Here is a 17,534-nt window from a genome sequence, read left to right on the forward strand (position 1 = left end):
GGGGAGAAGCATGTGTTCATGACAGCTGGAATGGACAGGACCAGTACAACTTGTTGGACTGGGGGAATTAGCAAAAGGTTTGTGGTTAGCAAACAGGAGACTATCCATCTGCATGGCTGGTCAAACAAACAGCCCTCCTTGTTCATGTTTTAAGGTCAGTCCAAGAGACCTCATCAGCTTCAGAGTGTGTCTGGAAGCAGCACCTTTAAACTGTGTCTTCAAACAACAGCAGAAGTGCAGAGAAGGTGAGAGACCACAGAGAACGAAGAGAGGCCTCAGAAAACCATGAGACTGCAAAAGCCAAGATCTGTGGTGGAAGCTGACTGACAGAGCTGTAAACATCATTGCTAAGCTGGTGTTGGGCCAGCCACTCAAGGCAGAGCCTTCCTGACCCTGAGGGGCTCCCCGTGGCTCTCTGTTGCTTCCATCTGAATAGAACCAAAGGGCACAAGGCAGACTGCTAAAGAAATGGTGGCTTTCCCTCCAAAGGTGAGCATCACCTGGGAACCAGAAACACAAGTTGTAAGCCTTCCCCAGCCTTTAGGCAGTGGGCTCATCAAGCCGTGATTTCAAGAGCCTCTGGGCCATGCTGGTGCACACTAAAACCACTTACTGGCCTTTTCCTATTTATACGTTCCAGACTTCAGCCAGGACCATATGTCTATATGGTAGAGTGCTCTGGCTTTCTCAGGGTGCTTGGTAACTGTTTTGAGGAGGAAGCCAATCCAACCTAAGCCTGAGCTAATGAACCCTGTCACGTACAAAGTGAGCTGTGGCCCCAGGCAACCCAGATGCCCAGGATGGAATCTCTCCCTTAGATTGGTTTCTAGGAAGACAGGCACACCCTGACAGACGTACAGGAATCCATTTTTTTTGTTAGTACTAAGGGAAGAGTGTGTTTTCACTGTGAAAAAAACCCAAACTTTCAGATTCCTTTAAATTTGACTTTCTATCTAATTTCTTGTGATTGATTTTGCTGTTTGCTGAGCTTAATCAAGGTACATATGTATCTACATAATTTCATATCAATTTAAAGTTGGACAAATAAAAGGAAGCGCGTCTTCCCAAAGGAAATACAAGCCTGTGTTCTAGGGAAGGACTTCGAAATGTTTGAGGGGTGGGCTATCATTGATTTACTTTGTTGGCATATGAAGGGCATTCACATTTTGTATGTGATGTGTATATTTCTTCACTTTTGCTCTGTAGAGTTCAAAACTTTGTTATGCCCATATCAATGAACCTCACAGGGTCGTTATCTGATGCCAAATACACAAGAGTCTTAGTTTAGCAAGCGTTAGCTCGGGCCACCAGACTCCAGCACACTGGTGAGAGAAAAGAGGGACGCTGCCCGAGTTCAGAAAAAGACAAGCTTTTAAAGGGGGATTGTCACAACTGGGGAGTACACGTCATGGCATCTTGGGATTGGGTAATGTGGGTACCCAATCTTGGGATTGGGTAAAGAAGATTTTTGAAACCAGTGGTCATTTTGGGGGGCACACAACCCTAACAAAGCTACACAAATTGTTGTCAGGATATCTGCATGGAGATCCACGTGCCTCTGCCCCCGCCCAAGGTACAGGATTATAGATTAAAGGTGTGAGCCACCAATGCCCGACTATGAATTAATGATTTTTGAATTGAAGGTAATAAAGAACCTAAATTAGCCATTCTGAGAGTAAAAACAGAACAAGTAGGGAGCCAGCTGTCCTGGCTCCTGGGAAGAAGCACAAAAGTCCCCTAGCTTGCTGCTTTCCATTTTAGCTGGTACTTCTGGTTACTATCACCTGGCACTGGCATTTCTAACACTGTGAAGGTCCATCCTTGCAACTGGACTTTCTTTGGGACTCTAGTCTCAGCTGTTCCCTATGATCTCTTTATGTCTTTAAAGCTGTTATTGCCTGGGTGACTCTAAATTACAAAGTTTAACTGCCAGAGCAAGGTACATTTTTGTGTATAAAAGCATTGAGGAGCAGCTTTAATATTTTGAATCATATATATATATGTGTGTGTGTGTGTGTGTGTGTGTGTGTGTGTATCTTGTTTTTAGGACAGGAGATGAATCATCATCCAAAAATGTAGTGTCATGCCTACACTACGGGATGGTTCACATGTCGGGTAAGGGGCTGGTGATTGAAACACACACACACACACACACACACACACACAGAGAGAGAGAGAGAGAGAGAGAGAGAGAGAGAGAGAGAGAGAGAGAGAGAGAGAGAGAGAGAGGTGTCATCCTTGAAACAAGAATGCTAATTTTATTGTGTTCCAGGGTAGTTTATATAGGGACTCTCCTTGACTAACAGCCACGCCCTAGCTCCTGAGAATTTTCAGCTGCAAGCCCACCAGAAACCACTCTCCTGCTATCAGGAACTCATGAGGGTCTCAGTCAGGAAGACTTTTCTTAAAGGAGCCATGCCTCTGCTTGCTGCCAACCAAGAGAGTCTATCTGAAAAACTGCAGTTACCAAGAAGCTGTGCTTAACTCTGTTCTTTTCTGTCTAGAACTCCTTCCCAAGCTCTCTCAGTTTTTATGTGGATGTAGTTGCCCTATGTTGGGTAGCAATTTATTGGAGTACAAAAGAGTTTCACACTAACCTGTAATAGACTATAACAAATGTTTCTTGATTAAGGGGTAAACTCACAGAAAGAGTAGTGATCTACAGTTCTCTGCATGTGCTAGGAACTGGATTCAAATCCAGCAGTCAAGAGGCCCACTACACTTTACATCTGCATTTATAGTACATGAAACCACGCCCATAGTGGGCTGGTATCTTAAAGGCTATTGGCTGAAGGAGTTCCCAAAGCATTGAGTCATCTCTCCAGCACATCCCCACACCAGCTTCAGTTTCCAATGTAGACTAGGGTAGGTGACTACATAGATGTAGGAAGTTGGAAGTTGTGGGAGCAGAGAGAGGGGTCAAAGCGACTGTGATTTCCTGACGTCTTACTTGGAAGCTGGATAAGACAAGATGTTTTTGGAGGACAGATGATACATGATTCAATGGCTGGATGGAGTCAAGTACCAAGATATAGAATCAGATCTACAGTGGATGAACACACACACACACACACACCACATACACCAGAGGAAATGGCAAGAAGGAAGGAAATGAAGAAAGGGCTCACCACAAAATGAAGGGATGGAATCTTCTGGATGTGAGAAGGAAGCCTGACTCCAGGATGCTGTTTCTGCCTTCATGAGTGATGGGTCCTTGCCTACCGAGACCTATGGACAGCCCGAGGTAGACTAACAAGGTATTATTATCAATTAGCCCATTCATGGGGCCACTGTTGCCAAACAAGAGCAGAGACTAATACTCAGGGAAATGAAACCACGGTGGAGAAACTAGAAAGAAATCAATAGACAGAGCTGGATCATGAGAAGTGCGGGAAGTGAGACGAGGCGAGCAGAGCAGTCGGAGGGAAGGACAGAGAAGAGGAGTTGCCCCACCAGACTCCCTGGACTCATAAGTAGGATGCTGAGCTGTGGTGGGGCTGTGGGAAGGCTGAGTGAACGGTAAAGCTAGGACACAGATTAAGCCCCTCCATACTAAGTGAAGGGGAGTTCATTGTGTTGAGTACTGGCTGCTTTCTGTTATGGCAACCTAATAGCTTGGTGTTTCCTGTAAAGATTAAGATCTTGCCACTATGGTCTTTCTTTTCCTTCTCTTCCCATCAGTATTTAGCTGTATGATGAGTTTTTTTGTTTGTTTGTTTTGTTTTGTTTTGTTTTGTTTTGTTTGTTTGTTTGTTTTTCGAGACAGGGTTTCCCTGTAGTTTCTAGAGCCTGTCCTGGAACTAGCTCTTTTAGACCAGGCTGGCCTCGAACTCAGAGATCCGCCTGCCTCTGCCTCCCGAGTGCTGGGATTAAAGGCGTGCGCCACCACCGCCCGGCTCTATGATGAGTTTTTAAGCATAATACATTTTAGTCAATCTGTGATTTATTCATTTACCAAACATGCATTAAGCCTCACTATGTGTCAGGCCGTCTGGCTTTGTTGCAGATTGAGCGGAAAATATTGCTGACGGTGAACTGTCTTGCTGACCAGTTCGATGTGTGACTCTAAGCCATTGTTCCTAAAAACATTAATCCGCCATCTAAGCATTTCTAAGACTCTTCTAACTCAACCCTTCCATCACTCACCCAATGTGTGTACAGAACACATACTATGCATGTAAGCATGCCATTTTCCAATCCAAGTCAAAACACATGGTGAAAGACAATTTCCTGGTTTAGAGATTCATATGAAAAGTCTTACAACTGTATATTTCATCAATTGTCTTCATTCAAAAGAATTAAATTAGAGACTAGAACAGGAAATCCACTCACCCTGTTAGACTCATCATGTGCTAAGATTTGTTATCCAGACTCTACCAGTAAGACATGGTTTGAATTTATTTAAAGCCAATGGGACATCATTCAAATTTAAAACAAAACTTTACATGGATGACTGAGGACCCACTGCAGTAAGTGTTGTTAGGCTGGAAATAGAAAGTGTCCCGGGCTGAAAGTGGCTGACGTGGCAGTTTTCACTTCCTCTCCCAGCTCTCAGAAACTAAATCGTAGGTACGAACGTGGCTTCCTAAGAAGTGAGAGAGTGATGGGGGTGGATGTCTGATGGTTTCTAGCAGAAACAGTAAGGAGATAAAGAACATGGACTGTTAAGAAGGTCCTGATGAGACTGGACGCAGTCAAGGTGTATTGTTTTGGGAGACAGGGTCTCACATACCCATGGTTAGCCTCAAGCCAATGATGTAGCTGAGGATGACCGTGAACTTCTGGTTCTGATGCCTCCAGCTTGAGAGTGCTGGGATTACAGACATGTCTCCCCACTCCTGGTTTTCCTGGGATGTAGTTTCTAATGAAACTAGCGATTATGACACTTTTCTTTAGAATTGATAGCAAATGGGAAGAAACTTGGATGCCTGATCCCTGGTGAAACCACCATTGCCCTTGATCTTCACTTTTCTTTATGCCTCTTGCTACCAGCTTTAGGAATCACCAGGAGGAATGGAAACAGCCTGTGTGCTTTAAAGTCTATAAGAATAGGTCACGAGTTGAGAGCTGGGACTACATCTTGGGGATTCTATTCTTGGGGATCCTGAGCCCCATGTATTCACCGAGGACCCTGGGTTGTGCAATATCCAACACGACACCATTGCTGTGCTGACAACTTTCCCTCCACACCCCCGGATTTCATTTCCCCTTCTGCCAGGGCTGCCTATAAAGACAAGGGGCATATGGCTTCAGATGCCAGCAGGACACAAGCGGCAGTGAGGACCGGTCTCTGCTGACAAGCCCCAGCTCCATCAACTGCTCTGCATCATGAAGGTCCCCACAGCTGCCCTTGCTCTCCTTCTCTGCACCATGGCTCTTTGTGACCAAGTCTTCTCAGCTCGATGTGAGTCCACATGGCTACAGCCGGTATCCCCACTCTGGTCTTTGGCAGACCACAGCAATCTTTTCTGTGGCTTCAGAGTCTACAAGAGAGAAGAAACTGATTTTCCTCTTTAAGATTTTTATTTTTCTCTCTGTAGGGTGGGGATGTCTAACCTCTTGTAGGTACCTGGGACTTGGAGTCACAGTGAGCGAGGGGAGTGGTGTCAATCACTTACCAGCCAGCCCTAGGATGCCTAACTCTGTCTCTGGGATGCCTAGGGAGCTCTGTCTCTGATGCCTTAGGCCATGCTCCAGGTGTCCTTTGCTAATTTCTTGTATCAGAGAAAGCTGTGGAAGGGACATGGGGTAACCCACAGAGAAAGAGAAAGCCCACAGTGTAGAGCAAGAGAGAGACCAGAAACAGAAACAAAGACAGATACAGAGGACATTTCTGGTCCCAAATATGGTCAGAGCCCTAACCTTCCTTACCCTGTCAAGAAGTAGTGTTGGCTGATTTTCCTGCTCAATGGTAACTTGAACACTTTCTGCCTTTCCCCCTGCAGATGATGCTGACACCCCAACCTCCTGCTGCTTCTCCTACAGCCGGCAGATTAACCGCAAATTCATTGCTGACTATTTTGAGACCAGCACACTTTGCTCTCAGCCAGGTGTCATGTAAGTTCTATTCTCCTGCTTTCTCTGATATTGTAGGTTGTGGAAGAGGATTAAGGAGGTTTCACAGCCTTAGGTGTGGGGGACCAGTGAGAGAGGCTCTCTAGAACATCACTGATGATGGGTGGGATGGAGACTCCACAGAGGACCTCAGACTGTCCAATATATGTTCTAGTTCTTGACCCTCATCTCTCTCCACAGTTTCATAACCAAGAGAAACCGGCAGGTCTGCGCTGACCCCAAAGAAACCTGGGTGCAAGAATACATCGCTGACCTGGAGCTGAATGCCTGAGAGGCTTGGAGGCAGTGCGGTGTCCCAAGTTGAGAACCCGACTGCAGAGCTTCAGGGACACTTCGGGGACACTTGCCTTTTGGAAAGTCACTGTCAATTCTGTAGACGTCTTGTGGAGGAGTGGATAAATCGTTCATTGAGATAATCTGACTTTTCCTCTGCAGGTAACTGGATACATTTTTCCACATTGTGAAGTTCTGGTTTGAAAACATTCACTCAGCCAACCCTTTGTTCTAATAGTGTAATCTACATAAGTTAGTCCCCCACAACTACCCTTATTGACAAGGTTCATTGCCAAGAATGGAGCCCGAGGCAGGAGGCACTGAGCACAGAGACACTATGTCTGCTCTTACCGATAAACAGGTCTGGGTGGCCCTGAATTCTCTAACATCAGACTCAGGAAGGTGGAATCTACTGGCCTTTTGCTCTAACCCAACAAGCTACTAATGTTCTGTATTTATGCTTCTTCATGGTTTCAATTAACACAATATCATAGCCAAGGACATTAACTGTTTATGCCTTTACCACTAGAGATACAGGAGAAAGGCTTGAGTCCATATACCAGCCTCAGAAAGAAATCAGTTCTCACCCGGGTGTTGGCAGGCACCCTGCTGGAGCCAGAAGTCTCCAGAGAGAGATTCCCTTTAACTCAGCCAGTTAGATGCTGTTGAGAATCAAACACCTTGCCTTCCTCCCAAGCCCATGAGTAGTTGCTATGGTTACCAAAGCCTTATTACCAGTCACCATGGAAGGAAGCAGAAATGTTCAGAAAGCACAGCAGCAGTGCTGGGCTTTTCTACAATTTTTAACCATAAACTTCCAGCTACATTTAAGAAATGTAGTTAATGCACGAAAATGTCTTCTTAGAATTCTGTCATGATTTAAAGTCCCATTCTCAATCAGTCCTCCCGATATCTGCCGGGGAGTTTCATAGTCTGCCTCTCCCTCTGAGATGTAAAAAGAGGCTTCCTGTATCTCTTTCTGAGAGTCTGTGAAAGGCATGCTTGATACTATTGTAACTGCCTATCGAATTGTTGATTTGTCTGTATGATATATAAAAAATGAAAGTCTTGTGGGGAATGATCCTTTTCCTTCCTCGCCCAAGGAATAAAGAAACCTGCAGAAGAAACGTGCTCGACTCTGTTTGTTCTACCCCTCAGATCCCATTGCCCAGAAAGTTTTCACTTGCTGTAGACATCATTCTGGATCCGGAGGGAGAGCTGAGGCTGGGACTCAGTAGCCCCTGTCAGTGAGGCAATCAGAAACCTATAAGCCCTGTGTGAAGCAGGGATCTAAGCCTCAAAACAGCCCGGTCACCTCTACAGCTGCATCTCCTGTAAACTGTTTGCTGCCGAGTAGCCACACACAGGGACTCTCAACTTGAATTCTAATTTAATTTTTTAATTTATTTAATTGTCACACTTGTGTTTGTGACTCTTAGTTCTGAACGACCTCAGGGTACTTTCCAACACCCATTCCCCCTCCCCTTGCTCACACTGTGTTTGGTGACAGTGGGAGTGGCTGTCACCAGCCTGTTCTAGGTAGATACAGTGACAAGGTCCCACAGTGACAAAGAAACAATGGATGCTTTGTTTACACAAAGGAATAATAAATATGATCTTATATAAGTGACTGGAATTGAGTTTTATTTTATTTTTTCTTTTACTGGAAAATCAGAATTACAGATGAAGAGGAATAACAGCAAATAATAAAAAGATGTAAAATAGAATCCCAGGGTGGAGGGAAGGTTCGAGACAGGGTTTCTCTGTACCTTTAGAGCCTGTCCTAGAACTAGCTCTTGTAGACCAGGCTGGCCTCGAACTCACAGAGATCTGCCTGCTTCTGCCTCCCAAGTGCTGGGATTAAAAGCATGCGCAACCACCGCCCGGCTTAACCAAGCTTTTTTAAGAACAGTTTTGAGGATTGCTCCAAACTCGGCGTGTTTTATACCATGTCCATTTGATCTGGCTCTTTGTTGTTGTGGTGGTTGTTGTTGTTGTTTTGAGTCAAGTCTCACTCTATAGTCCTATCTAGCCCGAAGCTCAGAGATCTGAGTGCCTTTGCCTCCTAATTGCTGAGATTAAAGGCACCACCATGCCACACATCCTTTCCCGTCCCAAAGCTTATGTATTAAAATATTAGTCCCCAGTACAGCAGTGTTCAGAGGTGATTGGTGATGAGGGCTCTGACTCGTGGATTGTATTGAAGTCATACTTTAATGGGTTTAGAGGGTTGGGTGGGATTTCTGTGGTAGCGGCAAGAACTATTTCTTCGTTGCTTTTCTTCGCATTCCTCTGCCATGATGAGGCCTCACCATTTGGCTGAAAATACCCTGACCAACTTCAGAAATCATGAGAGGAAATAAACCTTTCTTCCATTGAACTGAGCTCCTCGTGTGTGTTGTCATGGCGATCGAGAGCAGACTAAAGCACCTGCCAGTGCGGCAGTGCACCTGAGACTGCACAATCAACATCCCCACCTGACAGAAAGGGAAAGCAAGGCTCAGAGAGCTTAAACTACTCGGCCAAAATCAGAACATAAATGAAACAACCAAGTCAACACACCCAACTTTTACTTGCAGACTCTTCTATTCTACTGACCTGCAGCAACTGCCCAGTCAAGCAACTACCCCTGATCAGGCAAGTCAGCGGTCCAATAGAGAAGCACTCCTGGGGCTGGCAGGATGGATAAAGGTACCTGCCACCAAGCCTCATGACATGGTTTAGCTCCAGGTCCTCTGTGGTAGAGAGAGAACCAACTTCTTCAAATAGTCCTCTGATCTCCACATGCACAGAAAATGAACAAATCAAAAGTATTCTTTAAAAAGGAAAGGCTACCATTACTGAAGTCTCCTTGTCCCCAAGTTGGCAGAGCTGTAAGTGACATTGTTGCTATCCTGAAGTTCCACCAGCAAATGGGGAACTTACTTTACCTGCAAACAACCTTATTATGGTTCTAATGAGGGAAGCTGACCTGAGAGCTTTGAGCGCTTTAAATATCTCCTGGCTGTCCAGTGAGACACTAGTCCAGTTACCCAAACAGTAGGAGACCTCAGTTTACCTGCAGAAACTGCCAGAGCTGTCAAGGTCACTGGGGAAATCTCTTGCATCAGCTCTAAGCGACATTATGTGGGTGTCTGTTTCACTCACCATCATTCCAGATAACCTGAGATAGCCCCAAAAGCTATGTTTGCCTCTAAGAGCCCAGCAGCTTCAGATGACACTGTCTGTAGCTGTTCTGATGCCTCTGTGCATCTTAAGATGTCTTTAATAGAAAGGGGAGAAGCATGTGTTCATGACAGCTGGAATGGACAAGACCAGTACAACTTGTTGGACTGGGGGCAATTAGCGAAAGATTTGTGGTTAGCAAACAGGAGACCATCCATCTGCATGGCTGGTCAAACAAACAGCCCTCCTTGTACATCTAATCCAAAAGACCCCAAAATGTCCTGCAGCTAAGACCCAGTAAAGTCTCATCCAACAGGTTTTATTCATGGCTTGTGATCAATTATCACTGATAGAGTGGACTGAGTTGGTAACAGAAAACACAGACAAGGGTAGGGCTACCAGCTCTAGGCTCCTCCAGTAGCTAGAATGGAGTCAAAGGGCTTCAGAGCATGTCTCGAAGCAGCACCTTTAAACTGTGTCTTCAAACAACAGCAGAAGTGCAGAGAAGGTGAGAGACCACAGAGAACGAAGAGAGGCCTCAGAAAACCATGAGACTGCAAAAGTGGTGGAAGCTGACTGACAGAGCTGTAAACATCATTGCTAAGCTGGTGTTGGGCCAGCCACTCAAGGCAGAGCCTTCCTGACCCTGAGGGGCTCCCCGTGGCTCTCTGTTGCTTCCATCTGAATAGAACCAAAGGGCACAAGGCAGACTGCTAAGGCAATGGTGGCTTTCCCTCCAAAGGTGAGCATCACCTGGGAACCAGAAACACAAGTTGCAAGCTTTTCCTACCTTTAGACAGTGGGCCAATCAAGCCGTGATTTCAAGAGCCTCTGGGCCATGCTGGTGCACACTAAAACCACTTACTGGCCTTTTCCTATTTATACATTCCAGACTTCAGCCAGGGCCATATGTCTATATGGTAGAGTGCTCTGGCTTTCTCAGGGTGCTTGGTAATTGTTTTGAGGAGGAAGCCAATCCAACCTAAGCCTGAGCTAATGAACCCTGTCACGTACAAAGTGAGCTGTGGCCCCAGGCAACCCAGATGCAGCTTCTGGTTTGGAATTTCTCCCTTAGATGGGTTTCTAGGAAGACAGCCAGACCCTGACACACTTACAGTACAGGAATCCTTTTTTTTTTTTTTTTTTTTTTTTGATTGGTGCTCAAGGAAGAGTGTGCTATTGTTGAGAAAAACAAAACAAAACTTCAGGGTCTTTTAAATTTGACTTGCTAACCAATTACTTGTGATGGGTTTTGCTGTTTGCTGAGGTTAATCAAGGTACATATGTATCTACATAATTTCATATCAGTTTAAAGTTGGAGAAAGAAAAGGAAGGGAATCTTCCCAAAGGAAGTGCAGGCCTCTCTTCTGGGGGAAGGATATAGAATAGATTGAGGGGTGGGCTCTTGTTCATTTTCTTTGTTTGCATATGAAGGGCATTGGCATTTTGTATGTGATGTATTTATTTCTTCTGTTCTGCGCTGTAGAGTAGAAAAGCTCAATCATTGTGGGCCCTTTATCTCGGAGGTGTTGAGTTGTGTACTTCCTATTGCCTCAGAAGAGACTACTGTCTAAATCTGAGACTAAAGGGACATTGCTACTCTTTCTGGTGTGGTAACCACTAGAAAATGGTGTTGCCCACTTTGGAACACACAGAGGGGGCAGAGATGGTCTGTCGCCAGCACCACTCACTTCCACTGGCAGATGGTGGAAGATGGGGAAGTAAGAGAACTTAAAGCAATGAATCACTGGTAAAGATTGCTCGTATTGAGGAACACAGGGGAGTCCTTTAGTAGTGAACACACATTGGGATATACCTGCAGCTTCTAGTGCCCTTCTTTTGTGGGAGCAACATCTACAAAAAAGGATTCTATAAGAGTCATCAGATCCCCAGATCCTGGGTGGATGGGTCTTGCTTAAAATGAGTTACAATCTGCACCTTGGGTTTTTCAAATGTGTTATCCTAATGTAAGCTTTTCTCACGTCATCATGCCGGTCATAAAGGCTATCTTACAAACAACAGAATTTTTCTTTGCCATTTCTACGTTGTAAATGATTGAAATTACATCCAATATTAAATTGATGCAAATGGCTGGAGATTAAACATGTGTGGTCACAGAAAAAGCCAAGGATGCTTGAGGGTCTGGGCCAACTCTAAGGGTTGGACCCAAGGCAGTGTTCATTGAAACAAATGAATCACTTCCATTTTTTAAGTGTACTTTTTAAAACCAAGGATAAAATCAGAAGAAAGTAGACGGAGCAGCAGGGAGTCAGGGAGGAGCTCTCTCGGGCAGAGGAAGAAGAGGCTGGCTTATGAGACAACCACCACCACCACCCAGGTCATTTTGCGAAGGTCTAGTGATGATAGGCTGGGGAGACAGTCCTGAGATAAATTCTTAGGTTCAGACTTCCTTGGTCAAAGGCTAAGAGAACATGAAATCCCATATCTGACAGGGCTTAATGCCATTTGGTTAGAGTATTTTGTGTGGAAGATGGGTTTAGGGGAGGCTCCTGGGGGAATCTTTCTGGAAGGAACAGTCATCTAAAAGGCTGTCTGTATTCTCATTGCTTGCTAGTTCAGCCCTTCGCAGGTACTGCTGGAACCAGGTCGGGGTGAAATCATATGGGTTGTATTCTCCAAGAGTTGGGGCATCTTTGCGTATTCACATCTGTGTGGTTAGAACAGCTGTGGAATATGAGAGAAGTTTCTGCTCTGTGGGGGAAACGATGATTGCAGAACCCTGGCGAGAAGGAGCCCTCAAAGTGTGACTATGGGATGGCACCACCATTTCACCTCCTCGTCCTGTGGAAACCACTTCCCTGTAAACAGCCCAAGTCGAGCGAGCACCTGACCGATGTGTGCAGCCATTCTGAGCCCCGTGGTTACCCAAGACCCCTCTTTGCATGTACAAGTCAACAGGACACAGCTGTGCTAAAAACACTTCCTCTCTGTCACCTCCCCCCCCAGCTTCCAGCTCCCCCAGCCCAGGGTTTACCTATTAAGAGACTAGGATGCAAGTTGGCTCCGAGAAGGACGATGGCAAGTGAGTGCCCAGACCTCATCTCATCCTGCCTGTACTCTGAGGTCCTAGCTCACTTGCCTCCCATCTCTGTTCCTGGGCCTCCTCAGGCAAGTCTCCCTTCAACGGCGATTCATGTCTCTAGCTTGGGTAAGACCACATCGCCAAAATCGTATAGACAAAAGTAGCCATGTGAAACAACTTCCTAAGGGGTTTTTCAAAATGCCTTAGGCTCTAGGTTTTGGGTGGTTTCCTTTCCAAAAGACTTTAGCTTTCTATTTCCTATATCTCAGAAGAAGGGTTGAATCTTGTCCTCTTTGGGACAGTTGCTTCCCAGCTGCCATCTGAGTAACAAGGTTCCTCAGCCCGTGTCACGTGTGATCTGCAGGGTGAGTCTCTTCTTAGACTGGAGTTCCTCAGAAGAGCTGGAACAAGAAGCTGGCTATCCATCCACTCAGCAGCACTTTCCCGCAGTGGACCAGCTGCAAAGCAGAAAAGGAAATGAGAGCAGCCAGATGATTAAAGAGCAACCTCCAATTGCCTTCCAGTTCTCCCCAGTCCTCACCCTTGAGCGGCATTGTTCCGTCTACTTTCTTCTGATTTTATCCTTGGTTTAAAAAAGTACACTTAAAAAAATGGAAGTGATTCATTTGTTTCAATGAACACTGCCTTGGGTCCAACCCTTAGAGTTGCCCCAGACCCTCAAGCATCTGTGGCTTTTTCTGTGACCACACATCAACCTCCAGCTGGCTCCTAACAAGCTGGTAGGTGGTTGTTAGGAAAGTACTAGGCAAGGCCAGGTAGAAACAGGTCTTCCTGTCCATCTGTGGAAGAGGCAGGAAATGTAAAGTCACTGGGAATGAGGGTAGGAGAGTCTGAAAGGCCCCCAGGGGGGCTGTGGGTGGGCTTATGGGATCCTGACCTTTGAGGGTGCAAAGAAAGGCCAGGGGTCTTCTGGCCTGGCCTGAGAGCAGCAGGGAGTCAGGGAGGAGCTGTCTCAGACAGAAGAAGAAGAGGCTGGCTTATGAGACAACCACCGCCACCACCCAGGTCATTTTGGGAAGGTCTAGGGATGATAGGCTGGGGAGACAGTCCTGAGACATTGGAATGAACCTGAGCTTAGCCTCCCAAGCCAGAGGAGGTGCAGAGAAAGGTGAAACCAGAAATTCCCTTGCCTATTCCTTAGTCTCCACGGCTTCTTAGTCAAAACTGATAGGTCTATACCAACTCTACCTGGCACTGCTGTCAATCAAGGACACACAGAACTGAACACCTGAGTCCTGGAAACAGGAAAAGTGCCAGCTACATCTGTAGACAGGTTAGGGAACAGAGACCCAAGGATGAGCTGGTTGCCAAGAAACTGCACTCCGGATACTTAGCAAAGATTAATTTGTTTAGCCAAATTAACTAAAAATTTATCAGTGCACATTAATTGTACAAAACTATGAACTTGACTGGGACATTTTCATCGTGTATGACTATTTTGATTATATACACACTCCTGTTACCTTCTCTTCCCTGCCTCTTCCCTGATAGGACCCCACCTGCTTTCTTTTGGTCTTTCCCCTCCCATTATGTTCTGTATATAAGAGAAAACATGAGACCCTTGTTTCCAAAGGCTGGCTCTTTTCATTTATTTTGATGATCTTTAGTTCCATTTTCCTGCAAATGGTGTGACTTTGTTCTTTATGGAAGAATAATATTATGCATGTAAATATATATATATATATATATATATATATATATATGCACCACATTTTCTTTCTTCTTCCTGTCTTCCTTCCTTCCTTTCTTTCTTTCTTTCTTCCTTTTTTTTGGGGGTGGTGTTCTGAGACAAGGTTTCTCTGTATAGCCCTGACTGCCCTGGAACTCACTGTATAGACCAGGCTGGCCTCAAAGTCAGAAATCTGCCTGCCTCTGCCTCCTGAGTGCTGGGATTAAAGGTGTGGGTCACCACACCTGGCTAACATTTTTTTTATTCATTAGCTGTTGATATACACATAGGCTGATTACAAAACTCGGCTTTTGTGAATAGTGTCGTGATAGACCTGGGTTTGAGGTGCCTCTGCTGTATGCTGACTTAGATACCTTTGAGCTTATACCAAAATTAGTGCAGCTGAATTGTGCAGTGGTTCCCTTCATTTTTGAAGAATCCCTGTATTGGTTTCCATCATGGCCCTGCCAGCACTGTACCAGGGACTTGGCCTCCACCTCCTCACCTACCTTTGTGGTTTCAGCCATCCTGACTGGACCGAGATGGGGTCTCTCGCTGACAGCTAAATATTGAACATCTTTTTCTGTATTTACTGCCACTGGTGTTTGTTTTAAGAAGCGTCTGTCCAGTTTATTTACTCATTTATTGGCTGAGTTATTTGGGAATTTTTTGGGTTAACTAATCTTACTTCCTTATTTATTCTGGATACTAATCCTCTGTTATATGAAGAGCCCAGCAGAGATGTTTTATCCCATTCTGTGTAGCCTAGTTATTGCTACTACTAATTTTGTTGTCATTGCCTTGGGACAGATGTTCTGTGAGATCCAAAGAAGGATCTGCAACAGCTGTGGCATAAACTCATTCTGAACAAGTTTGTTAAATATGTAACAAGCAAAGTGAAAGAACGCACAGAAAGGAAGCAGACAGAAACAGCGGAGAGCAAACTGTCTCTACAGCTGGAGTAGTTCAATGGAGAAAGCGCACAAAAGGTAGCGTCATCAGTATCATTGAACAGAAACAACTGGGGACCCCTTCCAAGCCGTCTTACTGCAGTTCCCCATCCAGAGCTCTGGGTCCAGGATGAGCCTCTGCCTTCCCTTTCCATCACTAGGCACTTTTACGTTATGGGTTAAACAACAGCTACATTGGTTAGAAATAGTTTACTTTGTAGCTGCTCTCAGTGGCACAATGGTTTTAATCTGGGACGGCTTTGCTGTCCTCTTCTCCTGTTTGGGCAGGAGGTGGCGCCCAACCAAGCCTCAGACAAAGGGTTGTGGAGGACACTTGCCATAAGCACTCTTAGCTGTCACAGAGGAGGGGGCAACCCTCCTTCCATTTCAGCTTTTCAATGAGTTTAAACAGTATACAACCATCTGCCAATATAAAATACATTATAAAGGGTCTCATGTAGTCTAATTCAGTGGTTCTCAACCTTCCTAATGCTGTGACCCTTTAATACAGTCCTTCATGTTGGGATGACTCCCAACCATGAAATTATTTTCATGGTTACCTCATAACTATAATTTTGCTACTGTAATGAATAGCAGTGTAAATATCTGTTTTCTGATGGTCTTAAGTGACTTCTGTGAATGGGTCATTTGACTCCCCAAAGGGGTTGAGACCCACAGGCTGAGAAACACTGCTCTTGATTAAACTCAAACTTACTATAGAGTTTAGATCAGCTTTGAGCCCCCAGTCTTCCTGCCACTCCTCCCTAGGTGCAGCACAGATCTGCATCAGCATGCCCAGGTTAGTCTAAGATCTTTGTAGAGCATGTCTGCATGTTCTAGCTGCCTGCTGAAGAGATTCCTGTAACTGACTATGCCACCCCTCCCCTAGTCCTGCCAATAACAAAGTGGTTGACACCTACTCTATGTATAGTTGAGTATCTGTTTGGCTTTTTTCTCTAAGATCTTATTCCAAAGCCACCAACTAACACGTTTATAGCTTGTCAGTTACCATTTCTGACCCCAGAGGTGTGAGATAGTAACTTATTTTTTTTTGAATGACCCACTCCTAAGACTGATGATTCTATTGCCTTTGTTCTGCAAATTCATCATCACTGGTAGGAAAAATGGGAGGGAGGGGAGCGGGGATGAATGGGAAAATCTGAAGGAGGAGTAGGTGACAGGAAATGGCCATAGTGCCTCTAGTTTCAGATTCATGAAACAGATAAAACATCATTCTATGAAACAATGATTATCTTATAAAATACTGTACATCTAGTCTATGTTGTTTCTGTACCGGATAAAGTCAATCTTTTAAAATTGTTAATCTCACATATATGGGTGCTTTGCCTGCATGTGTGTGCATGGCTAGATAGTGCACTGTGTTGGCACAAGCTTGGTGCCTGTGGAGACCAAAAGAACCAAACCCAGGTTTTCAAAATCCACTTACCCACTGAGTGGTCTCTCCAGCCCTGACAAATTCAAACTTGATCTTATGAACTTGAGTTTTATTTTTTTTCTTCTAGATTCACATTTCTAAGAATCCTGCAGCTTTTCTTGGTTCATTGCTACATACCTGTAATCCCAGCACTTGAGAGGCTGAGACAGGAGGATCTCACATTTAAGACTAGCTTGGACGGTGTAGCAAAATCTTCTCTCAAAAAGGAGAAAAAGTTTCATTCCGTTTTTAAATTCTATCAAGTCCATGAATGACTAAGTACAGAACTGATGGAAATCTAAATGCTGTCTAAGAAGTTAAAATAATGTGTCCAGGATCCACGACCGTGTAGCTCATTAATAACAAAACTAACACGTTATATTTAAATTGCTTGATTGTGACTTTCAGAATCACGTAAAATGCTCATTTAAAATACTGAATTTTAAACAGAATTTCTTAAGTTTGGATCTAGGACTTTTCCCCCAGTTCCCTAAGTGATTTACATGTAGACCAAAGACCAAAAACTACTGGCTTAATCACTCAAGTGTTACGATCATGGCACGAGTGGGACCCTAACAGGTCTCATGGAGGGTGAGGACCACAGGCAGGAGACAGATATGCCAAACAGACAGAGCTTGAGAGTGGAGTTTATTGATAGAAGGATAAAGGAGAGGAGAGGAGAGAGAGAGAGAGAGAGAGAGAGAGAGAGAGAGAGAGAGAGAGAGAGGAAGCGGGGAGGCAGCTTTCTGCCTCCTCAGAGAAAATGGCAGAAAGAAAGAGGAGTGGGAGTAGGTGGGGCTTGTCTCTTAAAGGAACAGGGTACTGTCTGCCAGGAATGCAGGTGTGAAGCAGGGCACAGGGCATGACACACTGTGCCAGGTTCCCAAGGGCCAGGGCCAAGGT

General features: G+C 45.0%; 1 protein-coding gene across 1 annotated transcript; it reads left to right on the plus strand.

Annotated features, from left to right (window-relative positions):
- Positions 1-5,222: 5,222 nt before the first annotated feature.
- On the plus strand, positions 5,223-7,475 carry LOC119812410 (C-C motif chemokine 3-like). Its single transcript, XM_038327055.1, has 3 exons — positions 5,223-5,404; positions 5,946-6,057; positions 6,256-7,475. The coding sequence occupies exons 1-3, from the start codon at positions 5,329-5,331 to the stop codon at positions 6,344-6,346; spliced, it is 279 nt and encodes a 92-aa protein (XP_038182983.1). The 5' UTR covers positions 5,223-5,328; the 3' UTR covers positions 6,347-7,475.
- Positions 7,476-17,534: the final 10,059 nt, after the last annotated feature.

The sequence above is a fragment of the Arvicola amphibius genome, chromosome 4, assembly GCF_903992535.2.
Source record: "Arvicola amphibius chromosome 4, mArvAmp1.2, whole genome shotgun sequence".
Classification (NCBI taxonomy): Eukaryota; Metazoa; Chordata; class Mammalia; order Rodentia; family Cricetidae; genus Arvicola; species Arvicola amphibius.

Excerpts from the sequence above, each read along its gene's own strand:
- LOC119812410 (XM_038327055.1), top strand. The coding sequence starts at position 5,329 with ATGAAGGTCCCCACAGCTGCCCTTGCTCTCCTTCTCTGCACCATGGCT. Across the intron at positions 5,405-5,945 it reads CCAAGTCTTCTCAGCTCGAT|ATGATGCTGACACCCCAACC; the intron begins GTGAGTCCACAT and ends TTCCCCCTGCAG. Across the intron at positions 6,058-6,255 it reads TGCTCTCAGCCAGGTGTCAT|TTTCATAACCAAGAGAAACC; the intron begins GTAAGTTCTATT and ends CTCTCTCCACAG.